Here is a 16165-nt window from a genome sequence, read left to right as displayed (position 1 = left end):
TAATTTCTTTAAAATAAGGTTTTTTTGAATACAAGACTTTTGATAACATGACGTCACTCTGTTTACTGTACCCACCTTCTTAACAGCCCATGCTAAACAGCTGTTACCTTACACCACACTGTTTAAGCAATCGATAAACCCGCTGACGGACAGTGTTGGAAAACAGTGCTGTTTACGTGGCAGCAACTAAAAGAGGCAAAAAAATCGAATTGGGGAACTGACGTGGAAGTTCGGTCCTGCCTGAAATTATTTTTGTTTTTCTACCAGCGACTCGTGCGCCGCGGCCGTCAAGAGTTGAGGCACCAGTTCCGAGACCCTATCCGAGCAGTTAGTGGTCAGAAAAGCGCCGCTGTAGCTCCACAAATAGCTAAATATTCGTGGCGAACTTTGAGCCACCAGTGTGTGTTTCGATTTAATTTCCCCCGCTCTCTCTTGACTCTTGGTGGTGTGTGAAAGTTGTTTGGATTCGATTTGGATTTCCTGGGATTAGAAAAGGGCTGAGATAATGAATCCGAATATGTACGGGGCACCGCCCAAGCAATTCCTGCCACCACAGCCGCAACAGCAGCCGCAGTTTGGAGCACCTCCTCCAATTTCCGGTGGATGGCCACCTCAACAGCAACCACTACAACAGCAGCAGCAACAGCCGTTGCCGCCGCAGCAGCAGCAGCAGCACCTGCAACAACAACCAGCACAGTATGGAGCACCGCCGACGTCGTCAGCTCCCCAGACCTACCTGAATGGCAACTACCAACAGCAGGTGAAATCACGGGGTTCCAATCATGACCTATTCGTTTTTTTCTGTATGCAATTAATAAATTATTAATTCACGAAAGAGTTCCAGCACACAGCTTCTGATAAGCTTCCATTCATTCACCTAAAAAAGAGGTCATCCCGATTTCATAATAGAAGCTCCAAGCTAGTCTTTGTTGATAAGAAAAATTAAGAAAAAAAAACAATGTTTGAACGAAAAATATCTTTTCTTCCAGCTGGCCACGTCGATGGGTGGCCTGAGTGTGAGCGGAGGAGGTGTGGGCGGCGGAAATCCCCTGAAGCCACCACCCAATACCCAAGGACTGCCGCCTGTTTCAGCTGCTGGGCCGCCCCCAACCGGTTTCAATCAGTTCAACTCCAATGCAGCCCCTCCGCCTCCGGCCAATAACAACAATGCTGCTTTCGCTCCTCCACCGGCCACCAGCTATGCCAATGGAGCACCACCGCCCAACAGTACCCTGCAGAGCGTGCCAAGCGGTGTCAACCAGATGACTCTAAATAGCGCCGGCTTGGCGGGTTTGCCGCACATGCCGCCTCCGAAAACGGCCACGCCGGTGGGACCACCTGGTGAGCAGCCTCTTGGCGTTCCAGGGCAACCCCCAGTGCCGGGAGCAGGTGCTCAGCAACCACTACCTGGTCAGGCGCCTCTTCCGGGGCAGCCTCCCCTACCCGGACAGATTCCCACATCCCAGCCAGCACCAGGACCTTTTGGAGTGCCAACTTCGCGACCGGGGCAGCCTCAGTTGCCGCCTGGAGCAGCTCCTCCGACTTTTACACAACCGGGACTCCCGCCACAGCAGCAACCTGGACTACCACCAAAACTCCAGCCGGGTCTACCGCCACAACAGCAACCGGGACTGCCGCCTCAACCGCAACCGGGATTCCCCCCTCAATCGCAACCGGGGCTGCCGCCACAACCGGGACTACCACCTCAAGCACAGCCTGGATTACCACCCCAACCAGGAGTACCCTATGGTGCTCCCCAGCCAGGCGGTTATCCTGGCGCTGGTTATCCGGGTCAGCAGGCAGCAGGAGGATTTCCAGGAGCACCACCACCGCTTCCTGGTCAACAACCGGCTGCTCCGCCACAATTCGGAGCCCCACAACCAGGCTACCCCGGTCAGCAGCCCGGATATCCGCCCCAGCCGCCCATGCCTGGATATCCGCCACAGCCAGGACAGCAGCCCGGAGCACCAGGATATCCGCCACAGCCAGGTGTCGGCTTCCCAGGACAACAAGGACGTCCAGGATTTAATGTGAGTATAAAGACCATAAAAGTCATAAGCCTCTTATAATGAGCTTTTTGTTTTTAGCAACCTCCCATGCCAGGAGCGGGAAACATGTACCAACAGGCTCCGCAACCTCGACGTCTGGACCCCGACCAAATGCCCAATCCCATCCAGGTGATGATCGAGAATCAGCGCTTGGCCGGTGGCCCGTTTGTGACCAATCAGCCGGGTCTGTTGCCTCCATTGGTGACCACAAAGTTTGTGGTCCACGACCAAGGCAACTCCTCTCCTCGCTTCATGCGCTCTTCGCTCTACTGCATCCCCAATACCGGAGATCTGCTCAAGACCACGGCTCTGCCACTGACTTTGAACATCTCACCGCTGGCCAAGATCGCAGAGGGTGAACTAGAGCCACCGATCGTTAACTTTGGCGACATGGGACCCATTCGGTGCAACAGATGCAAGGCGTACATGTCGCCAAACATGCAGTTCGTGGATGCAGGTCGTCGATTCCAGTGTCTTATGTGCAAGGTGACATCGGAGGGTGAGTAGATCCTGGTAGCTCTCAGAAAATTAAATCTAAACTGTAATCTTTTTTTTAGTTCATCCGGACTACTACCAGCATCTGGACCACACGGGACAGCGTGTGGACAAGCATGAAAGACCAGAGTTGCTGCTGGGTACTTACGAATTCCTGGCCACCAAGGATTACTGTCGGGTATATGCCAATGATTTCCATACTTTTGTTTCGAAACTCATTGGTTTCTGTGTTACTTTTTCAGAACAACACTCCTCCGGAGGTTCCCGCTTTCATTTTCATCATCGATGTCTCGTACAATACAGTAAAGTCGGGATTGGTTCATCTCCTGTGCGGCCAGATCAAGAACATACTTAAGCATTTGCCAGTGGACCAAGGCCAGGACAAGTCAAAGGTGCGCGTGGGCTTCATCACGTACAACAGCACCGTGCATTTCTACAACATCAAGAGCAGCCTGGCCCAGCCCCAGATGATGGTGGTGGGCGATGTTCAGGAGATGTTCATGCCCCTGCTCGACGGTTTCCTTTGCCATCCCGAGGAGTCAGCAGCTGTTATTGATGCCCTGATGGAGGAGATACCACGCATGTTTGCGGACACCAAGGAAACGGAGACTATTCTGTACCCGGCTATTCAGGCCGGTTTGGAAGCCCTCAAGGCATCGAATGCCTCTGGCAAGTTGTTGGTCTTCAATTCAACGCTTCCCATCGCGGAAGCACCTGGCAAGCTGAAGAACCGCGACGATCGGAAACTTTTGGGCACCGATAAGGAGAAGACAGTGCTCACTCCGCAGACCACCGCCTACAATCAGTTGGGTCAGGAGTGCGTCCAGCAGGGCTGCTCTGTGGATCTGTTTGTGTTCAACAACGCGTACATTGACATTGCCACGATCGGTCAGGTATCGCGGCTAACGGGCGGAGAGGTGTACAAGTACACCTATTTCCAGGCGGACGTGGATGGCAAGCGTCTGATTGAGGATATCATCAAGAACGTGTCCCGACCCATCGCCTTTGACGCCGTTATGCGAGTGCGCACCTCGGCGGGTATTCGTCCTACGGATTTCTATGGCCATTTCTTTATGACCAACACCACAGACGTGGAGTTGGCCAGCATTGGTGAGTTTTTTATGAAGATTAGTTGAATATTTCAACTTAAAATGACTTTTTATTTGAAGACTCTACCAAGTCGGTGAGCATCGAGATCAAACACGACGACAAGCTGCCGCCGGAGGAGAATGTCTACCTGCAAGTGGCTTTGCTGTACACCTCGTGCAGTGGACAGCGGCGCCTGCGTATACTCAACCTGGCACTGCGGGTGACCACAACGATTGCGGACGTCTTCAAGAGCTGCGACCTGGACGCCATGATGCTGTTCTTCGCCAAACAGGCCTGCTTTAAGCTAATGGAGCACTCACCGAAACAAGTTAAGGATAATTTGATCCATCGGTCTGCTCAGATCCTGGCCTGCTACCGAAAACATTGCACATCACCCACCTCCGCCGGCCAACTTATCCTGCCCGAGTGCCTCAAGCTCCTACCCTTGTACGCATCGTGCCTGCTGAAGAACGATGCGATTTCCGGTGGCTCTGACATGACGCTGGACGATCGCTCCTACGTTATCCAATTTGTGTTGTCGATGGATCTGAACCAGTCTGTGAACTATCTGTATCCCCGATTCATTCCCATACACACTGCTCTGCCGGAGGAAACTGATTTGCCAACACCCGTCCGATGCACGCACGAAAAGACCCAGGAGGATGGCGCCTACATTCTGGAGAACGGAGTCCATCTGTTCGTCTGGCTGGGCCAGGCTCTGTCTCCCAACTTTGTACAGTCTGTATTCGGTGTCCAGGGACTGCAGCAGCTTGCCCTCGAGCGTTTTAACATTGTGGCGGACACGCCGCTGGCCAAGCGCATTAGCGCTATTCTAGACCAGATCATGGAGGAGCGCACACGATACATGAGGGTAAGTAGATGACTTCTTGTCCATTATTCTTTAATTTCATGTTCCATCCATTGACAGATCACTTGGCTGCGTCAAAATGACAAACTCGAGAGCGTGTTCCGTCACTTTTTGGTCGAGGACCGGGGCACAGATGGTTCGGCCAGCTACGTCGATTTCCTGTGTCACATGCACAAGGAGATCAAGGACCTGCTAAGTTAGCACGCCGGCCATTCAGGGATGTACAAGCAGGCCGAGGCGAGTTGGGCGGACAGCTATTCCCAGAATCGGGCGCGGTTGCGTCGCCTGTCCTCCATGCGCAGTCGCCTGGGCAAATAGTAGGTGGCAGATCGAAGAGAGAGAGCTAAGAAATCCGTTGTAGGAACTGGAACGGGAGCGGGAGTTAACCTCAACTGGCGGAACTTCAATTATATTTACATAAAAATACATATACATATATATTAATTAACTTGTATCATTTGCGCGGATCGATTCTTCCATTAATTTTATTCAAGTTTCCACATTTTGCATTGATTTACTTTAAAGTTGAAATTAAATATAATATATATTTGTATGTATTTTCCCGCAGAGCTATGCTAAAAAAAACTACTACTAAAATGGGGAATTCTTAGCTAAATTGATTCTCTTATCAAATTCCATTGCATACGATTTAATTGTAATTAAAAATTACTTTGAAAATTTCCCACAGTTGAAAACTACTAGGATGGATAGATTGTTTGTTTTTTTTGCTTTCGGCCCCCAACTGATGTTTAATTTTAATGTATTTTTGCAATATAACTTGTGCGCTGCGCCCTGCTTTTTATCATACTGTATGTCATTTAAAAAGATTATTATTATATATTATAAACCTACATGTTTCGTGTGAGAATTATTCGACTTATATGGTATATTGCCCTCCTCTATCGAAATCAGATACTGTTCAAAGCGGAAAACAATATAGAGAGATCGAAAAATTGGAATAAAAACTTTAAAAACCATTACAAATACTCTTTCATTTTAGTGGAGATACATTATTTATTTGAAATCCTCTTTAAACGGTGGTTATTAATTATTTTTTTTATAAATATTTTGGCCCCAATGCCAAATAGGTGTTTCCCCATTTCCATTCTCTAATAATTCACAACTATTTCCAAAAACTTTTAAGGTATATAGTATAGGGTTTATATATTTATATTTGTATTATATTTTATTAGGCCTTTAAATATCTAAGAATTATTATTATTTGACGTGCACATTTTACATTTACATAAATTTTCATTTTCATTTTCATTTGCGTTGTCCCTTCTCTTGTCGTTTTTTAATTTGTATTTATTTTTTCGTTTAGCATTTAGAAAAGGTTCTTTAACTTCAATGTTCCCAAATATTCAATAACAATTTAAATTAAAAACATTGCCTAGGATCATCAGAATGTCGCTCCGTGTGTGAATATCTCGGTCTGATTGTGGATTTGTGGGCTTTGAAGTGGTGGGGGTGCTGTGATCGAAAATGTATATTTTTTTTAAACTGATTTGTCACCGCGTTACTTAAAAATTTGAAAATCAATCAAGTGACAGTTAAAAATATAATAGGAAATAATTGAAAAATAAATTATTTATATAGGAAGTTTTCACGCAGCTTGTACAGACTTTAAAATATATGTGTTTTTTTTTATTATTTTTGTTTTTGGCTCTTATAATTAGTTATATAAATACAAAAACATTGCTGCAAACTTTGAATTCTCCACCAAAAAATTTTCATGTTCATTGCAAGAATAATCACTACTATAACTTACTGCTTAAGTTTGGAAAACATTGTGTTTTTTTATTATTTTTTTTTTTGAAAAATGCTCAACGAACTGGCGAGAGAAAAAAGAAAGGACAACTGAGCAGTTGATATTAATGCAGTTTCGACAAAAATATATATATATTTTTTTTTAGTTTTTTTCTTCTTTATAGGTTTTATGGCTGCTTCCTCATCATGCTTAAAATATTTATATTACTGAAACTGATTTTTGGGGTGGTTGCCATTTAAGACAAAAATCTTATCGACCCAATTCGTTTCCACTCACAGCAAAGTTTCTAAAACAAAAGCAGCGAAATGTATTCCAGATGTGGGTGTGGTTTTTGTGTTGGATTTGTAAGGGGGATGGGGAGTGTGTGTGCTGTTTGTTGAGAGGAGCTGAAAAACGATCAAAGGAGCGCGCCTATTTCGTAAACGCCATGAACACCGCCCACAGGATCTCGTTCGCATTTGGCTTGGACGCCTCCGTTTCAAAATCGAGATCCAGCAGCTCCCGCACTCGCTTCATGGCCACCTCATAATCATCATCGTTGAGTGGCGCAAAAGCATTTTCAATAACATCGCTGGCGTGCGCCAAGAAGATCAGAGCCAGCATACGTTTGTCCATGCGCTGGGGATCATTAACCCACTTGGACAGCACAGAATCTTGAATCTGAAAGAGATTTCAAATAAATATGACTTTAAATTATTTATTATTTCTAATAATCGATCTACCTTCTTGACGAGACGACACTTGACAACGTTGTCGCTCAGCGGGTGTGTCGTCATATCGAAAAGTAGAAAGTTTTGCTTTTCCGTTGTCAGAACACCCTTCTCCACCAGATTCTTGGCCAGACGTTCACGAACATTTTTCAACTGATAGCGCAACTTTAAAGGATTCCATGTCTCTCCTGCAAATAAAAAATAGTATTACATTTTTTTATCCTTAAAAGATAGACTATAAAAAGACTCTATACCGCTTAGATATTCAATCCAGCTCTGCACCGTCTCTGGGGGATCTGTTTCCTTAATGTGTTTGAGTGCCTCATCCAGAAGAACATCGCCGGTTTGCTGATCCGATTTCAAAATCAATTTTCTATAAGAAATAGTAATATTTGGATTAAGATTTTAATGAATAAGTTTATTTGTTTACCTTGTACATAGGCCACGTCGTCGCATGCCGGATTTCTCGATCATGACACGACCTCGCAGTCCGAGTTCTATGAGAATGCATCCTCGCAATCCGCTTGATATGCAATCATTCCAGAACGATGTGTAGCCCTAAAAAAAATAGATGAAATATTATTATTTTGAAGGCATTTATGAAAGCCATTAAGACGTGTTGCTAGGCCCGAAATGCCTCATTCAGAGGCAAGACCCAGCTGTTTCAACATTAAACACTTGAATTTGCTTAGACTTGAGTAATAAAACCCACAAAAACCTGTCACAAAAGGTAGCTTTTTGATCTATTAATAAAATGAAGCCGAAAGGGCGAAGCTTATTATTAGAAATTCTATATAATAATTAGTTAAAATATAGCCAACTTCAGGGCCCAATGACTCATTAGTCATTGGCATTTCCTCACATAAAATCGCTTCTAATGGCCGGCACACACATATAAAATGTAAAAAAAACACATATCGTATCAAATAATGAATGACGTTGTTGGGTTTTGATAAGACAGAGATAAGAGTTCGGGAGAGTGAACATTTTGGAAGCACACTTCCTCAAACAATTAGCAAAATGGAAGAATTGTTTCCGATAAGAACAAGACCAGAGACTAAAACTAGAAGCGCGCTACAATGTGGTGGTTCTCTGGTTCTGGTTCTGACATATGGCATATGTATGTACTTATACTATAATATACGAAATAGCAATTGAGCGATAAAGCTCCCGAGGCAACTGAAATACAAAACAACAACAATATACCCGTCAAGAACCTCTATTCAAATGGAGAAAATGAGAATGTGCCGGTCGGAAATAATGGGGCACGTAAACGGTCGATTCTCGCTTATGGATATGAGAATCCCAAAAAATATGCGAAGATATATGAATATTTCAATAATATGCAAATTAAGTGGCTGGCCACTTGTTGGGAAACTCGTTTCACGAAGAGATGCTGTAATTTGTTAATTATTTTTAGCCAAACATGGTTACCAAGCTCCATCTATCTTCCGAGCTACCAACAATCCTCAATTACTACCTTAACTGATTAAAAGTACTTGGCCAGAGCTTACTACTAATATTCTAGTAGCGTGTTTCCGATAATTAAGATTATTTTCAATTTTCTGACTAACTCCAAACATAGATAAGAGGCCGTGGCGCAGAGCTGGTTAACGTGTTTGCTCATCTTGGCCAAGAGACTTGATAGTTTATTGCACAACAAACTGGAAAAGTTGGAGAGTCATGGGGGGCTGGGCTAACTAACAAGGGGTTTTCTCAAAAATTACAACTATTTCTATTAACATTTACAATTAAATCTTAAGCTTTTATGACTATTACATTACATACTTTTAAAAATATAACTTAAACCCTTTTGAGAAGCCCCCCTGGGAGTCTAAGACTCTGGCAGCAAGTGGTCCATCATCACGATGCACCCAAAAGCCAAACAAAGGGGCAGAGAGACAAAGAAAGAGTGTGGCAACCAGAGAAGGTCAAAAGCAAAAAGCCAAGTTAACATTTAAAGAAATCTTGATGTTGTGGCCCAAACACTAATTAAATTGGGTTGCCACTTTTGAGCATGGAAATCTGATAAGGTTTCCTTCCCAACTACGCCTAAGTTTCCGTCCGCACCTCTTTGTCCTTGAGTCCCAGCAGGAGAACCTCCTCCATGAGCGTTAGTCGGGTCTCCTTGGAGTCGCCATCATCGATGTTGTCCTCCTGATCCTTGAGCGAGTCCAACGCATCCTGATTGTCGTCCGGAGTGTTGGCATTCAGGCCCCCCTCCGCCCCACCGCCATTCTCACGGGGCTTCACCGAGCGCCTCACCAGGCCATCGGAGCGATTCATTCCGGATCGGGATAACACGGATTCTGCAGATAGCAACTATTCTCTGGCTCGTTTGTAGGTTTTTGTGTGTGTGGCACTATTTGCTGACTCGACGTTGGAGCCTCTGCTGTATAATTTTTTTTTTTTTTTGTAAATGTGTGTTCACCGATGTGTAAGTGCACCCCAAGTGTGGGTGGGTAGTGTGTACTCCAGTGTGTTGTGTATGTTTTTGTGTATTTGTTGTGTTTCCGCTCTGTTTTGCGCTCCTCTTTTTAGCTGACTTTTGCACACACGCACTTTTCTTCTTCGTTCGCACTCTCGCAAAATGCAATGGGGGCCCAAAACTACGTTTCGTTGTTGTTGCTAGTCGTTTTCAGATTAAATAACTTTAGAATTTAATTCACAATTTGGCGGCGCGTACTAAATATGCGATTGCATGGCCTTGCATTTACTGGAAATATACAAATGCCTGCGCAAAATAAGCTTTTTTATTATTTGTGTCTTTTGTCGTAGCTTCTGTTTCTTCGACGTGACATTTTTCCAATCCAGTGTTGAAAAGTGTCGCGATTAAAAATTGTTGATAAAAGAAGACAAAGTTATAATTCTCAATTTACTGTAGAAAAAGAGGATATAATTTTTATTAATTAGAGTTTTTGTTTTCTTTTTTTTACATTTTTATTATAAAATTTATGTTTTTAAACACTTACAGCAACAGCTGATTTATGACAGTGCTGTATGACGCATACATTTTTTCGATTTTCGTATCGTGTAAGAGTCCATCTCTAGGAAAAACAGAAAACATTTGTTGAACATTGAATATTTATTTAATTTTCCATTAAAACACTGCCACTTGATCGATTATAATGTCATATTTGGCTAATTTTAATAATGAGAATGCCAAACAAATACTCATGGACATCATACGTTGCGTTAATCAGCCGGAAAACTCGAAAAAACTTTCTGAAGCCAAGGCCTCCGCTGGGAAAGAAATGATTCTTATGATGCAGCATGTAAATATAATAATACCCAACAGTTATTGTTAGCATAATAGCTTTCTTTATGTTCAGGTCTTCCCACTGGTGATGCAGCTTCAGCTGGATGTTATCAAGGGTCACGGATTTCCGGGAAATCGCGAGGGATTGGTCCAGTTTTCTCAGCTCATCCGGGAAATGGAACGAGATGACATGGAGATTGCGCGCCTGCGCAGTCAGATCCGAGCTATATACCTGCCCCCCATAGCTATAAATACTACCAACGATATTCTAATTTGAGTAGGATATCAACCCCAAAACAAGACTGCAATAACTGCCAGTTTCGGCCCCATGTAATAGATATAAGTTTCTTCACTTTCTTATAAAAAGCATTTCTTTTAATTTGTTTTGTCTGGTCTTTGTGTACTGGGTTGATGTACAAATGAAAGTTTTGTTCTATTGCTAACAATAAGTAACATGGCATAGCTGTCTATAAACAATTCAGGATCTGTACCAGTCCATCGTCAGCTTCTAGGATCTAGGATATGTCGAGCAGTCACGTGTGATCACGACGATAAATTATGAAATTGTTCATTTTTGTTTACCTTAAAGTAATGTAAGCTCCTTAAAGTCTATACTCTATGTACACATCAAATGGTGAGCTCCTTCTCATTTTAGGTAGTAACAATTAGGCGAGGAGAGTAACTAGTAACAATGTAAATCCTAATGCGTAACGCCCCCATTAGTAGTGCTATTAGCATGATTGTTATTCCCGTTTTCGAGATCTGCCACTGTCAGTTTGGCAGGGTTAATCGTTCCGATTGTGTTACCATTTAGCTTATGTTGCAGGTGCTGTATTTGCTGGGCGAGATGAGCGTCCTCCGCCAGCGAAATGCTTTCCGCGTCAATGGACATGGACATGGGTGACTGAGAGGTGTTTGGAGTCACGGGACTGCTAACGCATAGCTCCTCGATGGTGGAGTCACTGCGAGCGGAGGGCGTAGAGCTGCGAGATCGCACTGGGTACGACTCGTCGAGGGGTAAGGCAAAGCCCTGCGTGATCATCAAGTCGCCAATATTTACTTCTGCTCCCTCAGACGGATCAAAAAGTTCCACACCGGGCAGCGGTGTTCCCTCCTTGGCGGCAGAGTTCACAGACGTAGTACTTTTAGGGCGCTCCTTGTAGGTCACCACTCGGGCAATCAACTTCCTCCAATGGGCCACTGAAATGTAGGAGTATTTCTGTAGTAGAGTTATGATTTTCTATGAAAGTCTTACCTTCAGTCAGTTCCTCAAACCTAACAATGGATGACTTCTGCCAGGTAATAGGCTCGGTTTGGATGGTGGACTTGACGTTGGCCAAAAAGCATTCCACAGCTTGAAACCTAAACAAAGAAATGGTGATCAAAGAAGTGTTTTAAGAAGCATCTTTCCTACCTACCTCAGTGTTAGGAAATCGGTGCGGAGTTCACAGATATCTGCCGGTGAGATATACTCACTATCCCCATAATCCACAAAGTACAGATCAATAACCTGCTCCTGGGGATTGTACTGATTGGGCATAATGTCCACGATCTCAGCGCGATACCATTTCTCATCGAACTTGAAAACGGCGGCCACAATCTGGCCAATGTAGGGAGAGGTTAGGGTGTGCTTGGCTCGGTTCTCCGGGCTGCTGTAATAGCTTGTCATCTCCTGGACCATATTGTCCAACTTTTTGGACTGCGGTCCGACCAATTGCACCCAGAACTTGGTTGGAGAGGCCACAGCGGAAACGTAAACCTCCATGGGCTTGCCATCGCCCTTGGACGCCATCAGCTTATCCCGCGGCTGCGTGTGGGAGCTGAGCGACGTCTGGGACGAATAGATGCTGGAGGATGCAATGCTGTTAGTGGGCGATCGTCGAGGCTCGCGACGCTGCTCCACTTCCTCCACAGATCGACGCAGTTCCTCATCCTCTTCAATCTGATCGTCCAGTAGTTTGCGGGCAATATTAACCTGCTTCTGGTTGCCGACGATAGTGATCTTGGCCTTGCCGTTTCGACCATTAGGGTCAATGCTCAGTTTGGCTAGGGAATTGGAGCGAATGTCCTGAACCAGCTCTCCGCCACGGGTGTTCAGTTTGTTGGCCAGCCTCTGGGGCACTTGGAGTTCCACTTTAACCAGCGGCGCCCGTTCAATCTCCTTGATCAGGAGAACCCGGGCAGCTTTAACGGCGTCGGGAAGGCCCGTAATGTCGCAGAACTTCTGGCTACTGTCCTTGTCTCTGGAAGAAAACAAATCCGGATGAGAATTTATGGTAAAGTTCTTAATTTTGTGTTGAAATTCAAATCCAATTACCGTAATCTTATCTTGGCCGAGGTCTTTTCCTCAATCAGTTTGATATTCGATCCGCCACGACCCATTATCAGGGGCACATGTTCGTTGCTCACAACTATTTTGAGGCAGACCTCCTTCTGGGTAGTTGGCTCCTGGCCCCCGTTCCTTGCCTTCGCTTGCTGGCTATTGTTGGAGTCCTCCTGGTCCTCTTCGTCGGGGCGATTCTTGAAATATGCATATAGCATGGCTCCTCCGAGGGAGCAGAGTCCAAATCCCAGTAGTAGTTTGTAGGTGGGTGTGGCACCAAGAGGCGTGTTACGCAACATTTTTGATTTGTGTGGGTGTGTGTGCGGGTTTGTGGGGGTGTATGTCGATTATATTTGCGATGTAGGGCGTCCAACTCCACCTTATCGCTTTTAATTTTGATGCTTCTCAATGGAAACTGCAAAGAAATAGGAATTTTTGTCATTTTTAATGTCTCATGTGTGGCAAGAAATTGAAAATAAATAAGAAAACCCCTTTCAAGGTCTTTTCCAAATGGGTAATAGTGTTGCGTGTGCCTTTGAAAACGAAAATAGAACATCAAGAGTATTTAATTCCCAAAGTTGACTTGGAACAGGCATTAATGTCTGGCCAAAAGAATCAATATCCATTCTTATATAATCCCCATCACTGGATACTAATTCTGAAAAAGTACTAAACTCTACAAAAAGACAGCAAATGACTACACAGTTGAACTGCAAATTCAATAAATAGACGAGTGACGTTATCTAGTGCCGGTCGTACACTAGTCGTACAATTTTTCGGAAAACTTACAGCAATTCAATGCATTCTGAATCGGGCCATCACTCTCTTCCTAAGGAACGTCAATTTCCACTCTAATTATGCTTAGAAAAAATACAAAATTTTGAAAAAGTCTTTAATAATAAAATAGGCTTTGAAGTTAAAAGAAAAGAAAAAGAAATTTAGGCAATGTAGTCTAGTGCCAACTAATCGTAAAATTACTCGTAAAAATGTAATCAAGATTTAATTTCTTAAAATGCAAAGTAATTCTTAAAAATAGTAATACTATTTACAGTTCCTGTATTTTCTTCCTACTTCCTTACTTCCTATGGAGGCCTCGGCATAACCCACTTGTTGAGCCTCTATAAATCACAATATTCTCAAGCTTTGCACTGGTTTTTTGGACAAGTTAGACGGGTTTATGCGCTCATCGACGTTATCGGACCGGTTTCACTTTTAATATCCCAAAATAAATGCACTCATTCAAGCATATCTTTGTTATCTCCCACTGATAAAGAGGAAATCCTACAAAACCATTTATAAACAAACCGAAAATCTTGCACAAATAAAACATTTAATTACATTTTTTTTGGCACTGACCTTGAACGTGAATACAAAGTTTTCTCGCAAAACCCGTATGTGTTTGCTAATAAAAGGAAAAATAAAAGGAAAAACGCTTAAAACCAATCAAGCGTTTTATTCCGACTTGTTATAGGAATTCCCCATGTTCACGTCTCGTATGTCGTTCGAAAAATCGTAAAAAATTATAAAAACTGTTTGGCGGAAAAAAAACAAATAATAATATTAAGATCTCGCGATGGAAGCTTGATTTCTCCCCTACATTTCAAAAGGAACTGAGCACAACTTTTGGGCACCTTGGGGCGGCTAATCAATTGAGAGAGAGAGGCAGAGAGAGAGAAAGAGAGTGTATCCATCTATCAGCTGTTTGTAGACCCCACTAATTCTCTCAATTCTGCTTCTTTTTTGTTTACTTTGCCGGTTGATTGGCAAATAAGAAATTGCGAATTGTACGAACCACTAATTAACAGAAGTATTGGCATTTGGCATAAAAAAAAGCAAATAATGAAGAGCAAACAAGGCGTAAGTCAGCAAGCGGCATAATGTCTGATGGGGAATGGGAAGGATTATTATATAGAGAGGTCTACACAGGGAGAAATTAATTAGGGAACAATTTTGAAAAGGGTTCATAGTTCCAAAAATAAAGAAATTTAAAAAAAAAGGTTAGAATTTATGTTCTAAAATAGAAATAGAATATTTTTTTTTAATATTACATATACATATAATATTACTTATTTAATAGTACTAAAAATTAAGAAATTGGAATAAATGTCTATACTTTACTTTTAGATAGAAATAAAATATTTTTAATAATATTACATATTACATTTTGAAAATACATAACTTTTTTAATCAAATATTAAATATTTTATAGTTTTAATAACATTTTAATCGCTGTGTAGAAAAGCTTGAAGAGAACCCCGAGAGAGCGCGGAGTACGTTGGAATGCTAAATTTAGTGGAATGACATAATGAACCGTATATTTTGTTTAAGTTGTGTTTGGTCTCCTCGCTTGATTTATTACCATTTTCTGAATGGATTAAAAAAAAAGCTGAACTCGATAGCTTACAATATTTACCGTTACATTTTAAAGACATATTCCCGTTAGGATTAAAATTGAAAAAAAAAAAATGGTGCCAAAGAATTGTGCGTTTTCTTAGACTTTTTTTTTTATTTTATTTTTTCGAAGGGGTCACGCGGTGAAAATGCCTGAGATGCGTCGAATTTTAGTTGGCAATGTTTCAAATTTGATTTTCACGTACGTATTTATTGTCTCGGTGGCTAAATAAAGCTAGATAAACAGAGGAGACGACGTCACTTTAAGGTATTTAATAATCCGGCGATAGGCGAAGTGGAGAAACCTTCTATTTTAAAAATATCAAATACAACAATCATGTGTATTTGCATTTTGAATTAGTATGTGCTGCAGGCTCGAAGCTTTTGGGAGTTCTTAATGGAAAACCAGTTTTAAGAAAACCAAACCAATACGTTAAAAGTTGAAAAGGTCAGAGAGTATGATTTGGGCAAATGAGTGGGGACTGTGTGGGGAAACTATCCTGGTAAAGGGCACGCTCCTGACACGCTACTGATAGTGAAAGTACTGAGAGTTCCGGAGAACTCACATGCCGACGTTGTGCCCCCCACCCACAGTTCCCTTCTGCGAAGCCCATCACTTACCACTTGACTGGACACTTTTGTTGAGGCGGCTTGTCTTTTCTTTGTTTTTCAATATCTTAGCACGTTATTCTTAAAACTAATTAGTTTATTTAGCCACTACTTAATCAGTCACTTGATAAACGGATTGGAAGCTCTGTTTGATGGCTGGGTCAGTTGCAATTAACGTTAAAAAAGCAACAAAAATAATGCCAGAAAACGTGCGAAGCCATCTATCGGTATGTGCGGTCTATCGGTCGGTGTTGATAAGCTTTGAAAGCTTTTTAGTGTTGGACAGGATTCAAAGAGCGGTTATTTTAAAATATTACTAAAAAGAATAATTTCATTAAAAGGATTCAAGGAGCATTAATGAGCTTGATTCCTGAAAAACTACTCCTTCTCCTGTTTTATTTGGATGTTTGACATCATTTGGGGATTCACTATATACGTTCGCGGTTTTTTCGAGGGCGAAGGATTTCCAGGCTGTACTATGCCAGGATAGGGCATCCTTATATTAGAAAGAGGCATTCCACGCGCCATGGGCGCACAATTGATGACACCTCTGCCCATCACAGATGAGCCGAGAAAGGGTTCAGGACGACGAACCAGGCGAG

The 16165-nt window shown here is 42.9% G+C and overlaps 4 protein-coding genes across 6 annotated transcripts; 2 read left to right on the top strand and 2 right to left on the bottom strand.

Annotated features, from left to right (window-relative positions):
- Window positions 1-153: 153 nt before the first annotated feature.
- On the top strand, window positions 154-5477 carry LOC6498108 (protein transport protein Sec24C). Its single transcript, XM_001962056.4, has 7 exons — window positions 154-760; window positions 990-2030; window positions 2088-2547; window positions 2606-2721; window positions 2786-3653; window positions 3713-4503; window positions 4561-5477. The coding sequence occupies exons 1-7, from the start codon at window positions 506-508 to the stop codon at window positions 4699-4701; spliced, it is 3672 nt and encodes a 1223-aa protein (XP_001962092.3). The 5' UTR covers window positions 154-505; the 3' UTR covers window positions 4702-5477.
- An 807-nt stretch (window positions 5478-6284) lies between these two features.
- Window positions 6285-9824, bottom strand: LOC6497433 (Golgi phosphoprotein 3 homolog sauron). The gene is made up of 5 exons (XM_001962057.4): window positions 9052-9824; window positions 7412-7539; window positions 7236-7354; window positions 6994-7169; window positions 6285-6931 (listed from the first exon to the last, which is right to left on the bottom strand). Exons 1-5 carry the CDS (start codon window positions 9265-9267, stop codon window positions 6683-6685), a joined length of 888 nt encoding a protein of 295 aa, XP_001962093.1. The 5' UTR covers window positions 9268-9824; the 3' UTR covers window positions 6285-6682.
- Window positions 9825-9962: 138 nt separating this feature from the next.
- On the top strand, window positions 9963-10619 carry LOC6498109 (protein C10). Its single transcript, XM_001962058.4, has 2 exons — window positions 9963-10256; window positions 10314-10619. Exons 1-2 carry the CDS (start codon window positions 10110-10112, stop codon window positions 10515-10517), a joined length of 351 nt encoding a protein of 116 aa, XP_001962094.2. The 5' UTR covers window positions 9963-10109; the 3' UTR covers window positions 10518-10619.
- Window positions 10589-15919, bottom strand: LOC6497432 (tudor and KH domain-containing protein homolog). 3 transcript variants are annotated; one of them, XM_014906220.3, is made up of 5 exons: window positions 15576-15919; window positions 12558-12978; window positions 11659-12483; window positions 11496-11602; window positions 10589-11440 (listed from the first exon to the last, which is right to left on the bottom strand). In XM_014906220.3, the coding sequence occupies exons 2-5, from the start codon at window positions 12860-12862 to the stop codon at window positions 10941-10943; spliced, it is 1737 nt and encodes a 578-aa protein (XP_014761706.1). In that variant the 5' UTR covers window positions 12863-12978; window positions 15576-15919; the 3' UTR covers window positions 10589-10940. The 3 variants fall into 3 exon arrangements, with proteins under 3 accessions (XP_014761706.1, XP_014761705.1, XP_001962095.1); XM_014906219.3 differs by lacking the exon at window positions 15576-15919 and adding an exon at window positions 13920-14200; XM_001962059.4 differs by lacking the exon at window positions 15576-15919 and adding an exon at window positions 13353-13423.
- Between the last annotated feature and the right edge of the window lie 246 nt (window positions 15920-16165).

This window comes from Drosophila ananassae, chromosome 3R (assembly GCF_017639315.1).
Source record: "Drosophila ananassae strain 14024-0371.13 chromosome 3R, ASM1763931v2, whole genome shotgun sequence".
In the NCBI taxonomy this organism is placed as follows: Eukaryota; Metazoa; Arthropoda; class Insecta; order Diptera; family Drosophilidae; genus Drosophila; species Drosophila ananassae.
Note: the sequence above shows the minus strand (reverse complement) of the source record. Positions and strands in the feature narration are given on the sequence as shown.